This window comes from Bubalus bubalis, chromosome 9, assembly GCF_019923935.1.
Source record: "Bubalus bubalis isolate 160015118507 breed Murrah chromosome 9, NDDB_SH_1, whole genome shotgun sequence".
NCBI lineage: Eukaryota > Metazoa > Chordata > Mammalia > Artiodactyla > Bovidae > Bubalus > Bubalus bubalis.
The window spans coordinates 105,552,394-105,570,022 of record NC_059165.1 but is presented as its reverse complement, the minus strand read 5'-3'; the positions used below and the strand labels follow the sequence as shown (position 1 = coordinate 105,570,022).

The 17,629-nt window shown below is 53.1% G+C and overlaps 2 protein-coding genes across 3 annotated transcripts; one reads left to right on the top strand and one right to left on the bottom strand.

Annotated features, from left to right (window-relative positions):
- Positions 1-7,437: 7,437 nt before the first annotated feature.
- On the top strand, positions 7,438-11,500 carry LRRC25 (leucine rich repeat containing 25). Of its 2 annotated transcripts, none has more exons than XM_044948337.1 (3): positions 7,438-7,761; positions 8,355-9,145; positions 11,063-11,500. In XM_044948337.1, exons 2-3 carry the CDS (start codon positions 8,364-8,366, stop codon positions 11,199-11,201), a joined length of 921 nt encoding a protein of 306 aa, XP_044804272.1. In that variant the 5' UTR covers positions 7,438-7,761; positions 8,355-8,363; the 3' UTR covers positions 11,202-11,500. The 2 variants fall into 2 exon arrangements, with proteins under 2 accessions (XP_044804272.1, XP_025149647.1); XM_025293862.2 differs by having other exon boundaries at positions 7,442-7,829.
- Positions 11,501-14,211: 2,711 nt separating this feature from the next.
- Positions 14,212-16,467, bottom strand: GDF15 (growth differentiation factor 15). Its single transcript, XM_006057956.3, has 2 exons — positions 16,162-16,467; positions 14,212-15,123 (listed from the first exon to the last, which is right to left on the bottom strand). Exons 1-2 carry the CDS (start codon positions 16,442-16,444, stop codon positions 14,480-14,482), a joined length of 927 nt encoding a protein of 308 aa, XP_006058018.2. The 5' UTR covers positions 16,445-16,467; the 3' UTR covers positions 14,212-14,479.
- Positions 16,468-17,629: the final 1,162 nt, after the last annotated feature.

Sequence of the window (17,629 nt, the reverse complement as noted above, 5' to 3'; positions counted from 1 at the left end):
CACGTGGTTCCCTGACCAGGGATTGAACCTTGGACCTCCTGCTTTGGGAGCGAGAAGCTTTAGTTACTGGACCAGCGGGGAAGTCCCAGTCGTCCACCTATCTTAATTTGGGGTCCCTGGCAGGAGGAAAAGGGGACAACAGAGGATGAGATGGCTGGATAGCATCACCGGCTCAATGGACGTGAGTTTGAGTGAACTCTGGGAGTTGGTGATGGACAGAGAGACCTGGCGTGCTGCGATTCATGGGGTTGCAAAGAGTCGGACACGACTGAGCGACTGAACTGACTGACTGACTGAGGAGTAGGCCAACGGAGTAGTTGGCCACCCCACTCCAATACTCTTGCCTGGAAAATCCCATGGATGGAGGAGCCTGGTAGGCTGCAGTCCATGGGCTCGCTAAAAGTCGGACACGACTGAGTGACTTCACTTTCACTTTTCACTTTCATGCATCGGAGAAGGAAATGGCATCCCACTCCAGTGTTCTTGCCTGGAGAATCCCAAGCACGGGGGAGCCTGGTGGGCTGTCGTCTATGGACCGGGTCGCACAGAGTCGGACACGACTGAAGCGACTTAGCAGCAGCAGCAGCAGCAGCAGCAGTAGGCGAAAGATCGGAATTAAACAGAATTATTTGGAAAGAAGTCCTGGTCCAGGTGAGAAGAGAGACGGTGGCCTGCAGGGGGCGCCAATGAGCAGGCTCCACGCGGCCGCGTTCCCAGGAGGCCCTCGGGGAGCTCGCGCAGAGCACGTGCCTCAGAGACTTCCTACCCGAGGAAGGAAGGGGCTGAAGCGTTTTAATCAACTCTTCCTTCGGTCTGTGGTCAGGGTTGCTCCCAGGAGAGCAATCTGGGCCAACGGCGTGGCCTCTTGTGACCAGAGCAACCTCAGCAAAGAAATACCCCTCTCGCAGGTGGAGCACTGTTGCTGACCACAGCTGCCCTGGTGCCACGTTTTGTTTGCCAACCCCTCTCCCAGAGGCATTCTGTGGCTTCTAAATTTTTACTATCACCAGCGAAGCCGTGTGACCTCAAACAAAGTCTTTCCATTTCCTTGAAAATCAAGCTTGGCCTTCAGAATTCGATTTTTGTGCCTGATGGACCCTCAGCTGGTGTACGCGTCACACACGTCCCTGGTACCCGTCACATGCTCACGTCCACCTCTGTCTCCCAGTCCTTTCCTATAGTTGTTTTACAAAGGAGGAAATAGGGGAACAGACAGTTTAAGGTACTGGCCCCAGGACACACAGCAATGAAGTGGCTGAACGAACCTGTCACTGCTGAATTAATGCACAGAGATCCGCAGTTGCCCGAGCTTGCTCACACTCCAGGTTTGTCCCTAAGTTGGCTTGGCCATCTTAGCCCAGCCCTCGGGCTTCGTACCTGCCTCTGGTCCCGACCTGCCAACTCCATAGCCCCTCTGATACCTCAAGCTCCCCAGGGCCTGTAAACAGCTTCCACTGTGCCCTGGCTGCCTAGCACCGTGTCCCCCACCCTCCCTGGGGTGAAACTGGACCCTGAGAGTAGCTAGACCAAGGCCAGGGGATGGGGGGTTGGTGGTTCAAAGGCTGTCACAGGGGACTTCCCTGGTGGTCCAGCGGTTAAGAATCCGCCGGCCACCGCAGAAGACAGGTTTGATCCCTGGTCCAGGAAGCCTCCACGTGCGGAGGGGCAACTAAGCCTATGACGCCACAACTCCTGAAGCCCGAGTGCCTAACGCGCATGCTCCACAGCAAAAGCGGTCACCGCGATGAGAAGCCCAAACCCTGCATCTAGAGAGGCGGCAACCAAGAGCACGAGCAGCCAGAAATAAATAAATAAATAAATAAAATTTAAAAATTTTAACTACAAAGGCTGTCACAGGAGGAAAGGAGGTGGCAGAAGGGGCTGGGGCCAGATATGGGGAGGGCTGGCCCTGGGGAGGCTCGAGGTGGAGAGGGGCTGGTTCTGGATAAGCGCCCTGGGACAGGGCTGGAGCTGGATGTGGGGGAGGGGAAGCCCTTGGCCCCACTCCGGCTCTCCAGACTAGGGGCCTCTGGGAGCAAACCGAGGCCACACCTAGCACGGGGCGGGGGGGGGAGGGGGGTACAGGGAGATCAGAAGGTGTCGGGTGCATGTGACCAAATCGAGGGACCATGAGTTGGTGACCCCAAGGCTGGGTTACCCCAGACAACCCCCTGCATCTCTGTTTTTGTCTTTGGGGGAGACCTCTGAATCTAGGTATCTCTGGGGTCTTTGGGATGTCTGAATTTTTGTGGGTATCTGGGAGTTTCTGAGGGGCTTCCCAGGTGGCTCAGTGGTAGAGAATCCACCTGCCAAAGCAGGAGCTGCAGGAGACTCTGGTTCGATCCCTGGGTCGGGAAGATGCCCTGGAGGAGGAAATAACAACCCACTCCGGTATTCTTGCCTGGGAAATCCCATAGACAGATGAGCCCGGTAGGCTAGTCCGTGGGGTTGCAGAGTCGGACAGACTAAGCGACTGAGCATGCACACATGGGGGTCTCAGAAAGTCTCTAGAAGTCTTGGAGACTCTCCGAGGTCTCTGTACTGACAGGCTGGGCTGCGTGGGACTCAGATCAGCAAGAAGGCGAGCATGAAGACGTGTCTTCTGGAAGTTTCTGGTTCCTCTCAGCCAGGGTAGGGGCCGCAGATCCCAGAACCGCCCCTCTTCCCACAGCCTACCCATGGCCTGGGGGGGCGGGGGCCGAAGCAGGAAGGGCCAGGCCCCAGCTCCCCCTCCCAGACCCATCTCTAGCACCCACTCTCTCAGGCCGCAAGTCCGCTTGTCCCTCCCCATCCCCCCCGCCAAGCCTGAGTGCCTTGAACCTTATTTCCTCATTTCCTTCACTTCGTTTCCTCATTTCCTCCTATTCTAAGGGGCCTCAGCATTGGAATCCACCCAGAGCCGCAGTGACTGGTGCCCCTTTGTCCCTCTCCTGAAAGCCCGAGCCCTTGTCTGTGCCCCTTGGCTGATCCCAGTGTTTGGACTGAACCTGCTGCCTGTGATTTGTTCACATGATATGATAAGATTCTAAGGGAAAAACATAAAAACGCATATGGGGAGCTTGTCCCTTCCATTCATCTGCCACTAAGAAGTAACCCCAGGGTATTTGTTTTTCCTGTTTCATCAGAAGTCTTTTTTAGGAAGCTGCTTTAAAATTATTTCTTTATTTGTTCCAATTAACACACTCACTGAGAGGCATTTGCTCTCACCTAGATCCACTCTCTCCCCAGGGCTTTTGCACTGGCTATTCTATCTCCCAGATGCCCTCCCCAATCCCTTTATTTAAACAAGCCCCTTTATTCTTTGCAATAAAGTCTCCTTTGATCATCGGGTTAAAATGTTGTCAGCTTCCCTGCTTGCTTCCCAACCATATTTTCTCTGCCACCTGTTACATATTTTCTTGATAGATTTTGCATGTTGCCAGCCTCCCTGATGCTACAAGAACTCCACAGGGACTGGGAGTTGTCTGTTTTGCTCATGGCTTTATCTGCAGCTCTTAGATCAGCGCCTGGCACACAGTAGGAACTCAATAAAGGCTTATGGAATAAGTCAACGAGTGTTTCCTTATTGTTTCAGAGATCTATAACTTCATTTTCATGACTCTGTGGCATCTCCCAGGGTAAATAGCCGTTACTGATCTAACCAACTCTTTAGGTTACTTCTGATTTTTTTTTTTTGTTTTTAATAAAGAGTACCGCAGTGAATCACCCTGTAGCTATGCTATGCTTTTTGGCTTTTTTTTTTTTTAATTTATTGAAGTATAGTTGATTCACAATGTCACGTTAAGTTTCAGGTGCCTTTCTGTTTTTAATTGTGCAAAAGTACACTTAACATAAAATTTGTAATTGTTCCCACTTTAAAGTGAGCAATGCAGTGATTTTTATTATATTCACAGTGTTGTGCAACCATCCCCCCGTCTAGTTCCAGAACATTTTTATTACCCCAAAAGGAAATCCCGTGCACACCAGCAATCACTCCCCATTCCCCTTCCCCAGCCCCTGACAGCCACAAATATACTATCTGTCTCTGTGGATTTGACTGTTCTAGACATTTCCTACCAGTGAAATCATACACTGTGTGGTCTTTTGTGTGTGGCTTCATTCATCCAGCACAATGTTTTTGAGGTTCATCCACGACGTAGTGTATGTCAGAGCATCACTCCTTTTTTAAAAAATTGATTTATTTATTTTAATTGGAGGCTAATTACTTTACAGTATTGTAGTGGTTTTGCCATACATTGACATGAATCAGCCATGGGTCATCCTGAACCCCCTCCCACCTCCCTCCCCATCCCATCCCTCAGGGTCATCCCAGTGCACCAGCCCTGAGCATCCTGTCTCATGCATTGAACCTCGACTAGCAATCTATTTCACATATGATAATATACATGTTTTCGATGCTATCTCTCAAGTCATTCCACCCTCGCCTTCTCCCACGGAATCCAAAAGACTGTTCTTTAAATCTGTGTCTCTTTTGCTGTCTCACATATACAGTCATCGTTACCATCTTTCTAAATTCCATATATATGCGTTAGTATACTGTATTGGTGTTTTTCTTTCTGGCTTACTTCACTGTATAATAGGCTCCAGTTTCATCCACCTCATTAGAACTGATTCAAAGGTGGCTGAATGGTACCTCATTGTGGTTTTGATTTGCATTTCTCTGATAAGGAGTGATGTTGAGCATATTTTCATGTGTTTGTTAGCCATCTGTATGTCTTCTTTGGAAAAATGTCTGTTTAGTTCTTTGGCCCATTTTTTGATTGGGTCATTTATTTTTGTGGAATTGAGCTGCATGCTGCTGCTGCTGCTGCTAAGTCACTTCAGTCGTGTCCGACTGTGTGACCCCATAGACGGCAGCCCACCAGGCTTCCCCGTCCCTGGGATTCTCCAGGCAAGAACACTGGAGTGGGATGCCATTTCCTTCTCCGATGCATGAAAGTGAAAAGTGAAAGGGAAGTCGCTCAGTCGTGTCCGACTCTAGCAACTCCATGGACTGCAGCCTACCAGGCTCCTCCGTCCATGGGATTTTCTAGGCAAAAGTACTGGAGTGGGGTGCCATGAGCTGCATGAGCTGCTTATATATTTTTGAAATTATTTCTTTGTCAGTTGCTTCATTTGCTATTATTTTCTCCCATTCTGAAGGCTGTCTTTTCACCTTGCTTATAGTTTCCTTCATTGTGCAAAAGCTTTTAAGTTTAATTAGGTCCCATTTGCTTATTTTTGCGTTTATTTCCATTACTCTGGGAGGTGGGTCATAGAGGCTCCTGCTGTAATTTAGAGCGTCACTCCTTTTTGAAAAGTTTATTCATTTGGCTTCACTGGGTCTTAGTTGCGGCAAGTAGAATCTTCAGCTGAGGCATTCAGGGTCTCCTCCTCGAGGTATGCAAACTCTTAGTTTTGGCATGTGGGATCTAGTTCCTCAACCAGGAATTGAACCCAAGCCCCCTTCATTGGGAGTGCTGCGTCTTAGCCACTGGACCACCAGGGAGGTCCCAGAGCTTCATTCCTTTTTAAAAATGTATTTACTTACTTTTGCCTGTGTGGATCTTCGTTGCTGCATGTGGGCTTTCTCTAGTTGTGGTGAGCGGAGGCTACTCTTCATTGCCGTGCACAGGTTTCTCTTTGCGGTGGCTCCTCTTGTTGCAGAGCGTGGCCTCTAGGACTCTCGGGCTTCCGTAGTTGCGGCTCCCAGGCTCTAGTGCGCAGGCTCAATAGTTGTGGCGCATGGGCTTAGTTGCTTTGCGGCATGTGGGATCTTCCCGGACCAGGGACTGAACCCGTGTTTCCTGAATTGGCAGGTGGTTTCTTTACCTCTGAACCACCAGGGAAGCCCCAGCATCATCCCTTTTTATGGCCAAATAATATACACTGTATGGATGGACCACATTTAGTTTATCCCCTCATCAGTTCGTGCTCCTGTCATTTTGTAAACACGCACCTATTCGAGAGTCCCAAGAGTGGGATGCTGGATCTGAGGGCCCGGGCATTCAAAATTCCAACAGGATGCCTTCCATTGCTCTGAGCCACTGATGCTCCCCCAGCAACGTGTGGGGTTGCTTGTCTCCCCACATCTGGCCAGCACAGGGGGTCATCACACTTTTGAATTTTTGCACATCTGATAAATATGCAAAACTCCTCTGAGTTTGAAGATAGAAAGGGGCAGAGTCTGAGGAGAGGGGAAAGCATGGGGGAGTAGACTCCAGCCTCCCAAAGTCCAGGAGAAGACTCTTGACATTTATTCTATTTTACAGATGTGGAAACTATGATAAAGAACAGTTAAGGTCAAGCCATGAACCAGGGACTAGAAAGGATTTGAACCTGGTCTGCCTAAAGCCAGGACCCCAGTGAGGCAGAGACCCTCTCCCAGCCCACCTGTGCCCATTCCCTCCTCAAGCCCTCATTTTGTTTTTTTCCCACACCACAGAGGATGAGACGGTTGGATGGCATCATCAAGTCAATGGACATGAGTTTGAGCAAACTCTGGGAGTTGGTGATGGACAGGGAAGACTGGTGTGCTGCAGTCCATGGGGTCACAAAGAGTCGGAGACAACTGAGTGACTGAATAACAATGTGGCATGACTAGAGATTGAACCTGTGTCCCTTGCATTGACAGCACTGAGTTTTAACCACTGGACCACCAGGGCAGTCCCCCCAATCGCTCTTGTGTTCCTATTCCTGGGATCTGACTCAGGCTGCCTTCGCCTCCTGAGACTCCAGGCTCCTGAAAGGGTTCCCCACCTCCAGAGCCCAGGCTCCCTTCAGAAGAATCTTTTCACACAGTGGCCCTCCCCTGCTCACACACCTGCCTTGGCCCTGGGAATAAAGCCTGGCTTTGGAGGCCTTCGCTGCCTGGCCCCAACCCATCGCCAGTTCCTCCACTTACCCTCGCCCCTCCAGCCGCTCCACTGCTAACGAGGCTGTCACTCTTAACCACTCTAGCGCAGGCCGGCGTGGCTTCTCAAGCGACAGCGCCTGTGCTCCTGCTGTGCCTTCTCGCTGCAGTCTGCGCCGCCTTCATTTCTGCCTGCGACTGCAACTCTTGCTCCAAGCCCCAGACCCAAAGTCCTCTTCCCACGAGCCCTCCTCTCGATGCCCCCCACAGCATGTTCATACACAAGGAGAGTTCTGAGTCTGTGGGAGAGGGTAAGAGCTTGGAAAATCAAAGGCAGGTTCTAGGAATCCTTGGCAAATTCCCATTCATGTGTTGAAACCCCACCTCTAATGCCTCCTTCTCCAGGAAACCTTCCAGTACCCTGACCCTCACTCTGACCTTGACCTGACTCCGTCAGACTGGGGGTGTCTGTGTCCAGCTTTATCTTTTTCCAAGACTGGATGCTCCTAGAGAAACCGACCGGGGGCGGAGCCTCTTGGGGGGGCTCAGCATGGATAAAGTTTGTTGAATGAATAAATGAACGCATGGGTTGGGAGTCAACTGAGCTGAGATTGGGAAGTGAGAGTGAGTTGATGAGGTAGCAGTTAGTTGGGGTGTTATTGGGGGACATATAGTCATTGAGTCTCAGCAAGAAGGAAGCAGGCCTGCCGCCCCTGCCCCTCCCGTGAGAATCCCGATTCTTGAGGCCTTCCGCGGCCGGAGGGGAGCGGGGGCGGGTCTCTGGGTCTTCTTTATTCTTCCCCTCTGCACTTCACTCTGCACCAGTTCCTCTTCCCCATGAGTAGCTGGGTGCAGAGCGTGAGGAGCGCCAGGCATCGCAGTGGATCGGAATCCGGGGAGGGTCGGACCGTCTGACCCCCCACGTCCAGGTGAGCCACCACGCGGCCGGCAACTTCCAGCACAACCGAGGCCAAGGCCAGGCAGTAGGACCAGAAAGGTAGGAAGGAGGCATTGGAACTTGGGTCTGTGCAAACCAGAGCGGGAGGGGGTGGGGGGTGGTGGTACTCGTTAGCACTCCAACCCAAGACTCAGACCCAGACTCCCAGTGCCCTGCAGGTCAGTAGAAAGGCAGAGGGGCGGGGTCGTTTCCGGGGCAACAGCTCATTTGCATATAGTCCTGTCTTGGCCGGCTAGCTCTCCCAAAATATTTGGGGAAATTGGGCAACCTAGCCCGAAGGGGCATATCTGAAAGAAAGGGAAGGGGCTGACTGGGCCAAGTCACCTCTTTGCCTTTCAAGCCCCTGAGGCATCAGGGTTAGGTACCCATTCCCCAGAAGGGGAGACTGAGGCCAGAGCCAATCAAAGAGGAGCAACCAGCGAAAGGCTGCGTTTTAACACTTCAGAAGTGGCCTGAGCTATAAAAATATATACATCTATCTATCTCTCTATATATATACAAGTGGCAAGGGGGAGGGCGACCACAAGCTGAGGTCTGGGCTTGGATTCCGGTGTCTCTGCCTAGGTTGCCTGAATGGGGGGTCCCCTGATGTGGGCGCTCTTGTTGCCGCTGCTGCTGCACCAGGCAGGCAGCCAGACGTCGTCGTGCAGCGTGGTTTCGGGGTACATGGACTGGACCACGGAATACTCTGACACTTGCCTCAACTTCAGCGGCAAAATCCTGACCCAGCTACCTCAGAACCAGTCTCTGCAGGCCAGATCCTTGCAGCTCCTCGACCTGTCTGCAAACGGCCTTCAGCGGCTCCCGTGGTCCTTCTTCAGGGACCTGGAGAAGCTGCAGTTGCTGATTGTGACCAACAACTCCTTGGACTTCGTGGACAGGGCGCTGGCCAAGCGCTGCGGCCTCGACCTTCTGGCTGACTGCAGCTGTGCCCTGTTAGACTGGCACACAGATCGGCAGGACAACTGCTCTGGCCCAGAGCTTCCAAGGTGCCTGGATGTGCCCACCGGTGCCTGGCACAACCTCTCTGTCTTCTTGGACGTGAGCTGCCCCTCTGGCCTGACCAAGATAGCCATTGGCGCCCTGGCGGCCAGCGGAAGCCTGCTCCTTGTGCTTGCCATTGCTGGCCCAGTGCTGGCCTGGAGATTCTGTAGACATCGGATGGGCCAGAACCTGAGCAAAACCTTGGCTGCTCAGGATGGCTCCAGGTCTGGCTCGGGCAGGCAGCCAAGGTACAGTAGCCAAGGCCGCAGGCCTAAGCCCCCAGCCAACACCCCGCCCAGATCTTCCACCCCTGACTACGAGAACATGTTCGTGGGCCCACCGGCTGCCAGACACCAGTGGGATGAACACAGGTGAGTGACCCACACGCGTGTGTCTGTGAGTCTCTGGAGCTGGATGGCCAGGGTCCAACTCCTGGCTCTGCCTCTCATAGGCTGTGTGATCTTGGGCAAGTAGTTTCCCCTCTCTGGGCCTCAGTTTCTTCCTAGATAAAATGGGGTTAATAACAGCCCTCTGCCTCACAGAGCTGGGATAAGAATTAAGTGAGTTCCTGTAGAGAAGACACACGTTCCCCTGCATGACCTGCAAACCCAGTTTCTGGCTGACAAGGATGTGGAGGGAGGAGGCAGGTGTTCAAGGTGGTGGGGGCTCTGTGTTCGTGATCAGCAGCCTAGGCTTAGATCTCGTGTGACCCCAGGCTGCCTTTGAACCTCTGTTTCTGTCTCTGTAAAATGAGACCACATCCCTATCTCCCCCTGACACATAGGAGATGCCAAGAAAGCCATCTGTATCTCTCTACCCCCACAAAGCCCTGCCCCCCAAATGGGCTAGGCTTAGACAGATGGGTCTGTTTCCAGGTTGGATGAGAGAGGGGGTTTCTGGGGGGCAGGCACAAGGAGGAACAAAGCCCTGGAGGTGGGAGAGAACAGAGACTGCTGTGAATGTGTTTCAAGAAGGCAAGACTTCAGGGCTGAGGTTGGAGGGGGCTGGGAGGACCCAAGCAGGAAGGGAAGAGGGTCACGACTGGGCTGGGCAGCAGAATCCAAAAGATGGGGAGGCCTGTGGGAAGTTATTGATGAGAAATGAGAGCATATGCAAAGCAGATACAAATACGGCTCAAAAGCAGAAGTGGTCTGTGGTAGGGAGTAGAAGGCACCAGACTTCCTAAGGCAGTGTATGTTCTGATGCCCGCCTCTGCTTCGCTGTCCCCAAGATCTCAGGTCCAGGCTCCTCTAAAAACATTGTTTACAACAGAATGTGTCAATCTCACCCTACACCTCACAGTTGCAGGAATAGTTTCTGGAAATTCCCTGGCGGCCCAGTGGTTAGGACTCTGTGGTTTCACTGCTGAGGGTACAGGTTCAATTCCTGGTCCAGGAACTAAGATTCCACAAGCTAGGCGGCCCAGCCGAATAAAAAGAAAGAGATGGTGGTTCTGGGGGGGCAGGAGAATGACTTGCTCAAGGTCAGAAGCAGAGACTAAAACAAACCCTGACTTCCATCCCCATACAACCATTTATGTATTTTGGAGTAATTTATACTAAAGTATAAATGACTGATAGACACCACTTCGTCAATAGGGCCTTTGTTCCAGGAGGAGCCAGGGGTGGGGTTAGGATGTTCCGGAGGCAGGAAAGTTCTTCTTTGGGGTCTTGCCCACCATAGCAAGACATTCCTAGAAGCTACCTCCTCCCCGATCCATTCAATGGGTGGGGAAACTGAGCCTCAGAGATTTATTTTTGTATTGAGGCCCAAAGTCAGTTGCTTCAGGAGACCTGGGGGAAAATTTCCCATCTGAAGGGGCGCTGATTCAGCTCCAGGCACCAGAGCTTCCAGTTTTTCAAGAGGAAACCAAAAACTAAATTTGAATGTAAAAAAAGGGCAACTATCTCAGCTTTAAGGAAGAAAAAAACAAAAACCCTGCCATAACTCAAGGTCCTCAGACCACAGCATTACAATGCTGAATGCACAGTATCTTCCCCGAATCACTGCTCCCTGCTTGTTTTCTTCACAGAAAGTTGGGCCAGGCTGGGAGACCACTGCCAGGGTCCTCACTCCTCTCATATGTAATTTCTCCAGGGGATCTTCCCGACTCAGGGATCGAACCCGGGTCTCCCGCATTGCAGGCAGACGCTTTAACCTCTGAGTCACCAGGGAAGCCCCATAGGTAATTGGAGTGGACTCAATCACCATGAACTACTTTGCCTCTAAAAGCTGATGTGCCTGCTCCCCGAGTCCTGCCTGACCTCCCATCTGTCTTTTCCCCATAGGTCTCCCCCTTCAGAGGGCGGCGACTTCTACATGACCTATGACAGCCTCCAGCATGAATCCCAGCCTGTCTACTGCAACCTGCAGTCGCTGAGCCAGGTCCCATTGGATGACGAGGAGTATGTGGTCCCTGGGCGCTGAGCAACATCTTCACCATCTCAAACTCCAGCCTGTCCCCTTCCAGGTGATGGGGCATTCTGGCTCCTCCCTGGCTTCAGTCCTCCCGTCTGAGGAATGGGACCAGAGGAGGGTCATCCTTGAGGCCCCAGAGCGGCTCTGGAGCCCCATCCCTAGCCCACTCTGCCCCCTCAGGCCACTCGGCTGCTAGAACGGGAGGAGAGACCCCAATGTGGATGGGGATGGGAGAGTCAATGTGTGAACTCTGTTGGCATTCCCTGTCAGCGTGCAAGCATGGCCCAAATAAATTCTTCAGGACAGACGAGGCTTGGTGAGTGGGCTCCTCAGAGTGCGGATTTCTTGAGCTCCCAAGACAAGAACGCTGAGACTCCTCAATTGCTCCCAACCCCCCAGTCTCTCCCCTCTGTCCCTTTCAGGCCCCTTTCTCAGATGCCTGGTATCCAGTCTTGGCCCCCAAGGCAGCCCACACCAGCCTCAGAAGGGTCTTTATAACTCAAGAATAGGACTGTGCTCCTCCCCTGCTCACACACCCTCTATGGCTCCACAGTGCCCCCAGATTCTCAGCCTGGTGGTTGAGACCTGCGTGGACCCAGCCCTGTCCAACTCACCACCCTCTCCCATTCCTCTGCCCTTCTGATCTGGGCCTCCTCTCCCATCAAGCTCACTTCCCTCCTGCAGCTTTCATTTCCTGACACCCCTTATGCATGCCATCTGTCTGCCCAGACTGCCATCCCCTTCCACATCTTCTTACTCTTAAGCATCTGTATGCAGGTGTAGAACTCTGGCCTGGGCATCAGGAGGCACGGGTCCAATTCCTGACCCCATCGTGAAATCTCTGGGCGTCAGTTCCCCCACGTGTAAAACAGGGTGATCAGAACTGGTCTCTAAGGTTGCTTTAGCTCTAATATCTTGAGACACCGTAACTCATCCTTCTGGGTCTAGGTACAGCACCATTGCCACTCCAAGAAGCCATTCCTGCTTCTTCCTCAGGCAGAGTTCATCACTGCCAGAACTCAGTTCATCACTGCCCAGCTCATGCCTCAGCTGGGTTTCCTGTCAGCTGTCTCCAGCCTGGCTTCTCTCAAGCCCTCAAACTATGGGAGACAGAGCTGGACACAGACAGCCCCAGTCCTGGGAGGTCAAGCCTGGACCAGAGGGAAAGTGAGAGCCAGGATCCCCAGAGAGAGATGAATGAAGGCGTTTTTAAAAGGCTGTATGTAAGAGGGGAATCTGGAGTGGGTTTTGAAGGATGCATAGGTGTTTGAGAAGTAGAAAGGACAAGGCACGCTGGGCAGGGGGACCAGCTTGGAGGCATGAAAAGACACAGGGGCAGTGGCGTCCAGCAAAGGCAACACTTGGTGTTTGGGGAAAGACTCAGCATAGCATCTGCTGCCTTTGGGTCATCCTGACATTGAGTCTTATTGAATCACACCACCTGGGAGTGATCCAAAGTGGGAGAGGTGACCTATGAGGGTCTTCAGCTTCCTTGCACCCCTGCATCCCGGTCCTACATGGCTCAAGCCCCAACTCCTGCCCCCAATCATCTATCTCCCTCCGTTCACTAATGCATTGCCTGGGTTGACTCCTTGGCACAGTCCTTGCTGCAAATCAGCTGCTCCCCTATGACTGCTCTCTTACTCATCTATCTTGTTCTCATTTGTCTCCTGCACTTGACCGAGCTGGAATGGAGTGGTTTTTGCCTACCTTGTCACTTCCTCTCCTCAGGGCGCAGCCAAGGCCTGGCACAAAGTGGGTACTCATTAGATACATTCAGGGGCACCTAGTCATTCCAATCTGCCTCTGGGTGGGGGGCTTCACAGGGGACATTGCACTCACTGCTGGAGCTGGAACTGTCTCCTCCAGACCCCTGTTCCAGTTCCTTAGGGTGAACAGGCAAGTGAGGAGGGGGCTGGACTTGGCACATCTCAGCAATTCCACGATCCTAAGTAGAAAAGGATTTAACCTGGGAGATATGACGTGCATGAAAATGTCACACCTTTTGTCTCCCTACTCTCTCTCTTTTTTTTTTTTGACACTGGTATGAGGCATGAGCCATGCTCAGCTCCCTGACCAGGAGTCGAACCCATGTCCCCTGCAGTGAAAGCATGGAATTTTAACCATTGGACCACCAGGGAAGTCCCTCCACGCATGCTCTTTTTATATGAAAGGATAGACGCACCATTAACATGAAGGGAGGTGCCACAACAGCAGAGGGAAGGGGGCTCCTCTAGGTCAGTGGTGGATTCACACACAGTGCACTTGATGGCAGATGGATGTGACTCTGGGCTGCCCATGTTTGGAAAGGGGACCCCCATGGGGGGAGAGACCGCAGGATGGTGATCAAGACGGGGCCAGATACCTACAGAGACAGGAGTACCAAGAGAGAAGACATGGAGGGAGAATAAGACCCCAAAGGGTCTCAGAAACAAAAGCAGAGGAACAGGGAGATAGAGAAACACAGAAACAGCGAGAGGGATGTCCCCGGCTGCCTGTGGGTCCCATGGATGTCCTGACAGTGAAAACAAAGTGTCAGTCGCTCAGTCGTGTCTGACTCTTTGCCACCCTATGAAATGTACAGCCCACCAGGCTCCTCTGTCTTTGTCTGCAGGCAAGAATACTGGAGTGTTGGGAGTGTTGACAGAAAACAACAAAATTTTATAAAGCAATTATCCTTCAATTAAAAGATAAATTTTAAAAAACAAAATCACACACACAAAGAATACTGGAGTGGGTAGCTATTCCCTTCTCCAGACGATCTTCCTGACCCAGGGATCGAACCCCGCCCCCCTCCTGAATTGCAAACAGATTCTTTACCGTCTGAGCCACCAGGGAAGCCCATTGACAGCATGAGCATCATCCAGTTTCCCCGCATCCCCAGAGAACGTCCTGCCACCCATTCCCTGGCCTATTTCAATCATCCCATATCAGATCCCCTGGGGGAACTGAGGCCAACGGGGCTGGGGTTGGGGCTCTTCCCAAGGTCATTGACTCCAGCCTGGGCACCACAGAGGGCTGGTCAGACAGCCTCACGTTTATTACAAGGGTTTTTTCATAAACACACACCCTGTCAGACCACCCCTCCCCAGCCCTCTAGTCCCCAGGCAGACGACCCCAATAAATTAATAATAAATAGAAATATAAATACATAGGTTTGCGGGGGGAGGGAGCAGACAGCAACGGTTATGAATAGGGTATTTCAGGTTCCAGGAGCCCACTAGACCGGGAAGGACAACTAAAGTCTTTCCAGTGCGTCCATGCCATAAATGAAGGACCAGGGCCGCTCACACGCAGTGACAGTCCTTGGCCACGAGGTCGTCAAAAGGCGTGAGTGACACGCGGCCGTCGCTGTCTTGGTGCATGAGCACCACCGGCTCGTAGCTGGCAGGCACGCAGCAGGGCGCTGGCGCAGCATCAGGGTTCAGCCCATGCAAGCGCGCCTGCATCTGCGCGTGCGTGTTAGCGGACCGGAAGTGGCTCGGGCACGCGCCGATGCACATGCGCACGTCCAGCTCCCGCGGCGCCAGCACCCAGTCGGCCCAGCCCAGGTCCTCAAGCGACGCGCGCAGGCTCTGCAAATGACAGCAGCGCCCCTCCCCGAGCGGGCAGCCGTCCCGAGTGTGAGCATGCGCGTGACGGCGCCCCCTGGTGGCGCTTGGCCGCCAGTGCAGCTCAAGCTGGGGCGGTGAAGAAGGCAACGCCTCCTGCAATTGGTCCGGTCTTGCTAACAGTCGAAGGCGTATTGAGGGACCCCGGGAGCCTCCGAGTCTGAGCTGTCGCCGTAGTGGCCGCGTCACGTCCCACGATCTCCACGCCTTCGGGGACAGCCGGAGAAGGGCCCGATGCAGGCGGGAGGCTGCAGGGAGCCCCTCAGTTAAGTTGACCCGGGGGATGCGCAGGTGCAGGTGGCCGCCTGGCCCAAGTCGCACTATGGAAAAGAGGAAAGAAAGCTAGTCACTCACAGGCCTACTGTGTGCTGAGCGCGGGATGGTGGTGGTGGTGTTTGTGCCATTTCCTCCAACACCCCAAGCTGGATCCTACCGCAGGGCCTTTGCACAGGCTACTCTGTCTGCCGGCCACATTCGTCCCCTGAATCTCAGCGTGGCTGGTAACATACCCCTCCAGCCTGACTGAAATTGGCATCGATCGATTTCATTTGGTTGTCTATCATTTGCCTCCCCCAAATGAGAATCACAGCAGCGACTTCTGTCTCCTTGGTCACCACTGTGCCTGGCACACAGTAGATGCTTAGTACCCGCGGGAATGAATGTATATCTGATCTTTAGAGAGTCTGCGATTCCAACACTGTCTCTGCCTCCTTTCTCCTGGAGTCCCACGGCACAAGTGGGATTAAGGTGGGATAAAAGCTCTAGCTTCTGACTTGACTCCTCCCAGTGCCTAACGCAGCCCAGATCTTGCGCCTGCTCCTCCTGCTGGAGGCTCGGTGGAGAGCGTGAATATACTCCACTCCCTCGCTAAGACACTAGTCACATGCACCTTTAGCAGAGTCTTGGCGCGCGATTGCATCACATTCGGAACCAGCCCAAGGAGGTTTAGCGCATCTCAGCGCACCGCTCCGTCCTCCCCGCTTCCTTTCCTTCCGCGGGACACCTGGATCTTTCCCCCGGGAAATCCCCGTACAAACAGCCCTTTCCTTATATCCAAGGGCAGGGACCACACCCCCTCGCCCGACCTTGTCTCTGGGTTCTCCTGGGTTCTTTGAGCCTTTAGCGGAGTCGCTGGATTCTCTGGCCTTAGTTTCCCCTTGAGACCCCTGGAGGTGTTGTAACATCTCAGATTGGCTAAGCCTCGCCTGGTCCCGCTGCACATCCGGTCTTTTGCTCCCCCAAGGGGCAACTTTCTTGCCTGGTTCACGGATGGGGAAACTGAGGCTCGGCGGTAGGTCTAAGAACCACCAGTTAGATGATTGGAGCTGCCCAGGTGGGGTCTCCGAGATTTTACTCACGTTTTGGAGTGACTATCCGGACTTGAGGAGGGGGGATGAGGTCCGAGTTCGAGTCTTCCCAGGTCTGGTTCGCTCGAAGCCGTGTCAGCAGATCTTCGTAGCGTTTCCGCAACTCCCGGAATCTGGAGATGTCCGGGCTGGAGTGCACGTTTGAGGGTCCCTGGAAAGTCTGGAGGTGCTCCTGGGTCAGAGACAGGGCGCCTCCCGACCGCAGCCAGGAGAACATGAGCAGCATCAGCAACATCCGAGAGCGATGTGGTGCTGCCGGTCTCTGACCAGGCATGGCTATGTTAAGTTCTAAACTAGGACTGACCGGTCGCTGCTGGACCGGCCTTTATATTCAGGGAATCCTGGACTTTGTCCGCCCCCGCCTGCCTGGTCCCGCCTGCCGTGGGTGCAGAGTAAACACTCCAGGGACCAAAACTGGGCGGGGTCTTCCGCTGCTTTTCAGAAGGCGGTGCTTTTGATGTCGGGGGGCGGGGGGGGGTGTTGCTCCTAGGTATGCTGGGGAACCCCCCTCAAGAGCCCTCTGAGCCTCAGTATTCTCTACTGTGAAATGGGGTCATCATCCCACCTGGACTGGTGGGAAGAATAATTTTCTCAAAGAAGATTTATTATTTACTATGTGCTAAACCCCATAGCAGGGATTTAAGAGGTGGGTTTCTTCTCTGATGAGATTCCCCCTCTCCTCTCTGCTCAAGTCAAAGGCTGAAGATAGTGAAAAGCAAAGAAAAAAGAGGAAAAAAGGGCCAGAAATAGCCAGAAAGTGCAAACTGGGGCAAATCATTCCTATCCATCACACCTCTAGTCCTTCACCTGGAAAGTAAAGATTGAGACTTTCACTTGAGAGAAGGTCAAACAAGGTGTAAAGGACAGGGGCCAGGCACAGAACAGGTGCTTGATAAACTGGGTGTTTTTGCAGTTACTCATCCTCAGCTAGGGAACTCCTATCCATTCCTCAAAACCCTACTCAAAAAGCCCCTCCTCCAGGAAGTCTTCTCTGACATTACTTTTCCAGGCTCAGCAGTGTGCTTCCTACCCCATTCCTTCCTCCAGCCCTGCCTTGACCACACAGTACTGGGAGTGTGTGTACTTGGCCCTGTCTGCTCCAGACTGGCAGCTTCTTGAAGGCTTGGACAGGGACAATGGATCTGGGCCCTGATCCTTTGGCTGGGCCTGAAGAGGAGATGGCAGGGAATTAGGGTGGTGAGGCTTAGGTCAGGGAGGGCTGCTGTCAAATCTAGCTGCTAGATAATGGAGGGGCAGCAGGTATTCCAGGAATACCCTTCCTCCTGGGGCACCCAGACCTTGTTCTACTGCTTGGGACTCCTGGCCCCAGGCATCCTTCCCTGTGCCTTCTCCCAGCTCCCTGGCCTCAGAGAGGGTGGGCAGCTGTTCAAAGCAGATCGTGGGGGTGTGTAAAGTGTGAAAAGGATATGTGCAGGGAAGGGGCTCAAGGACTTATTAG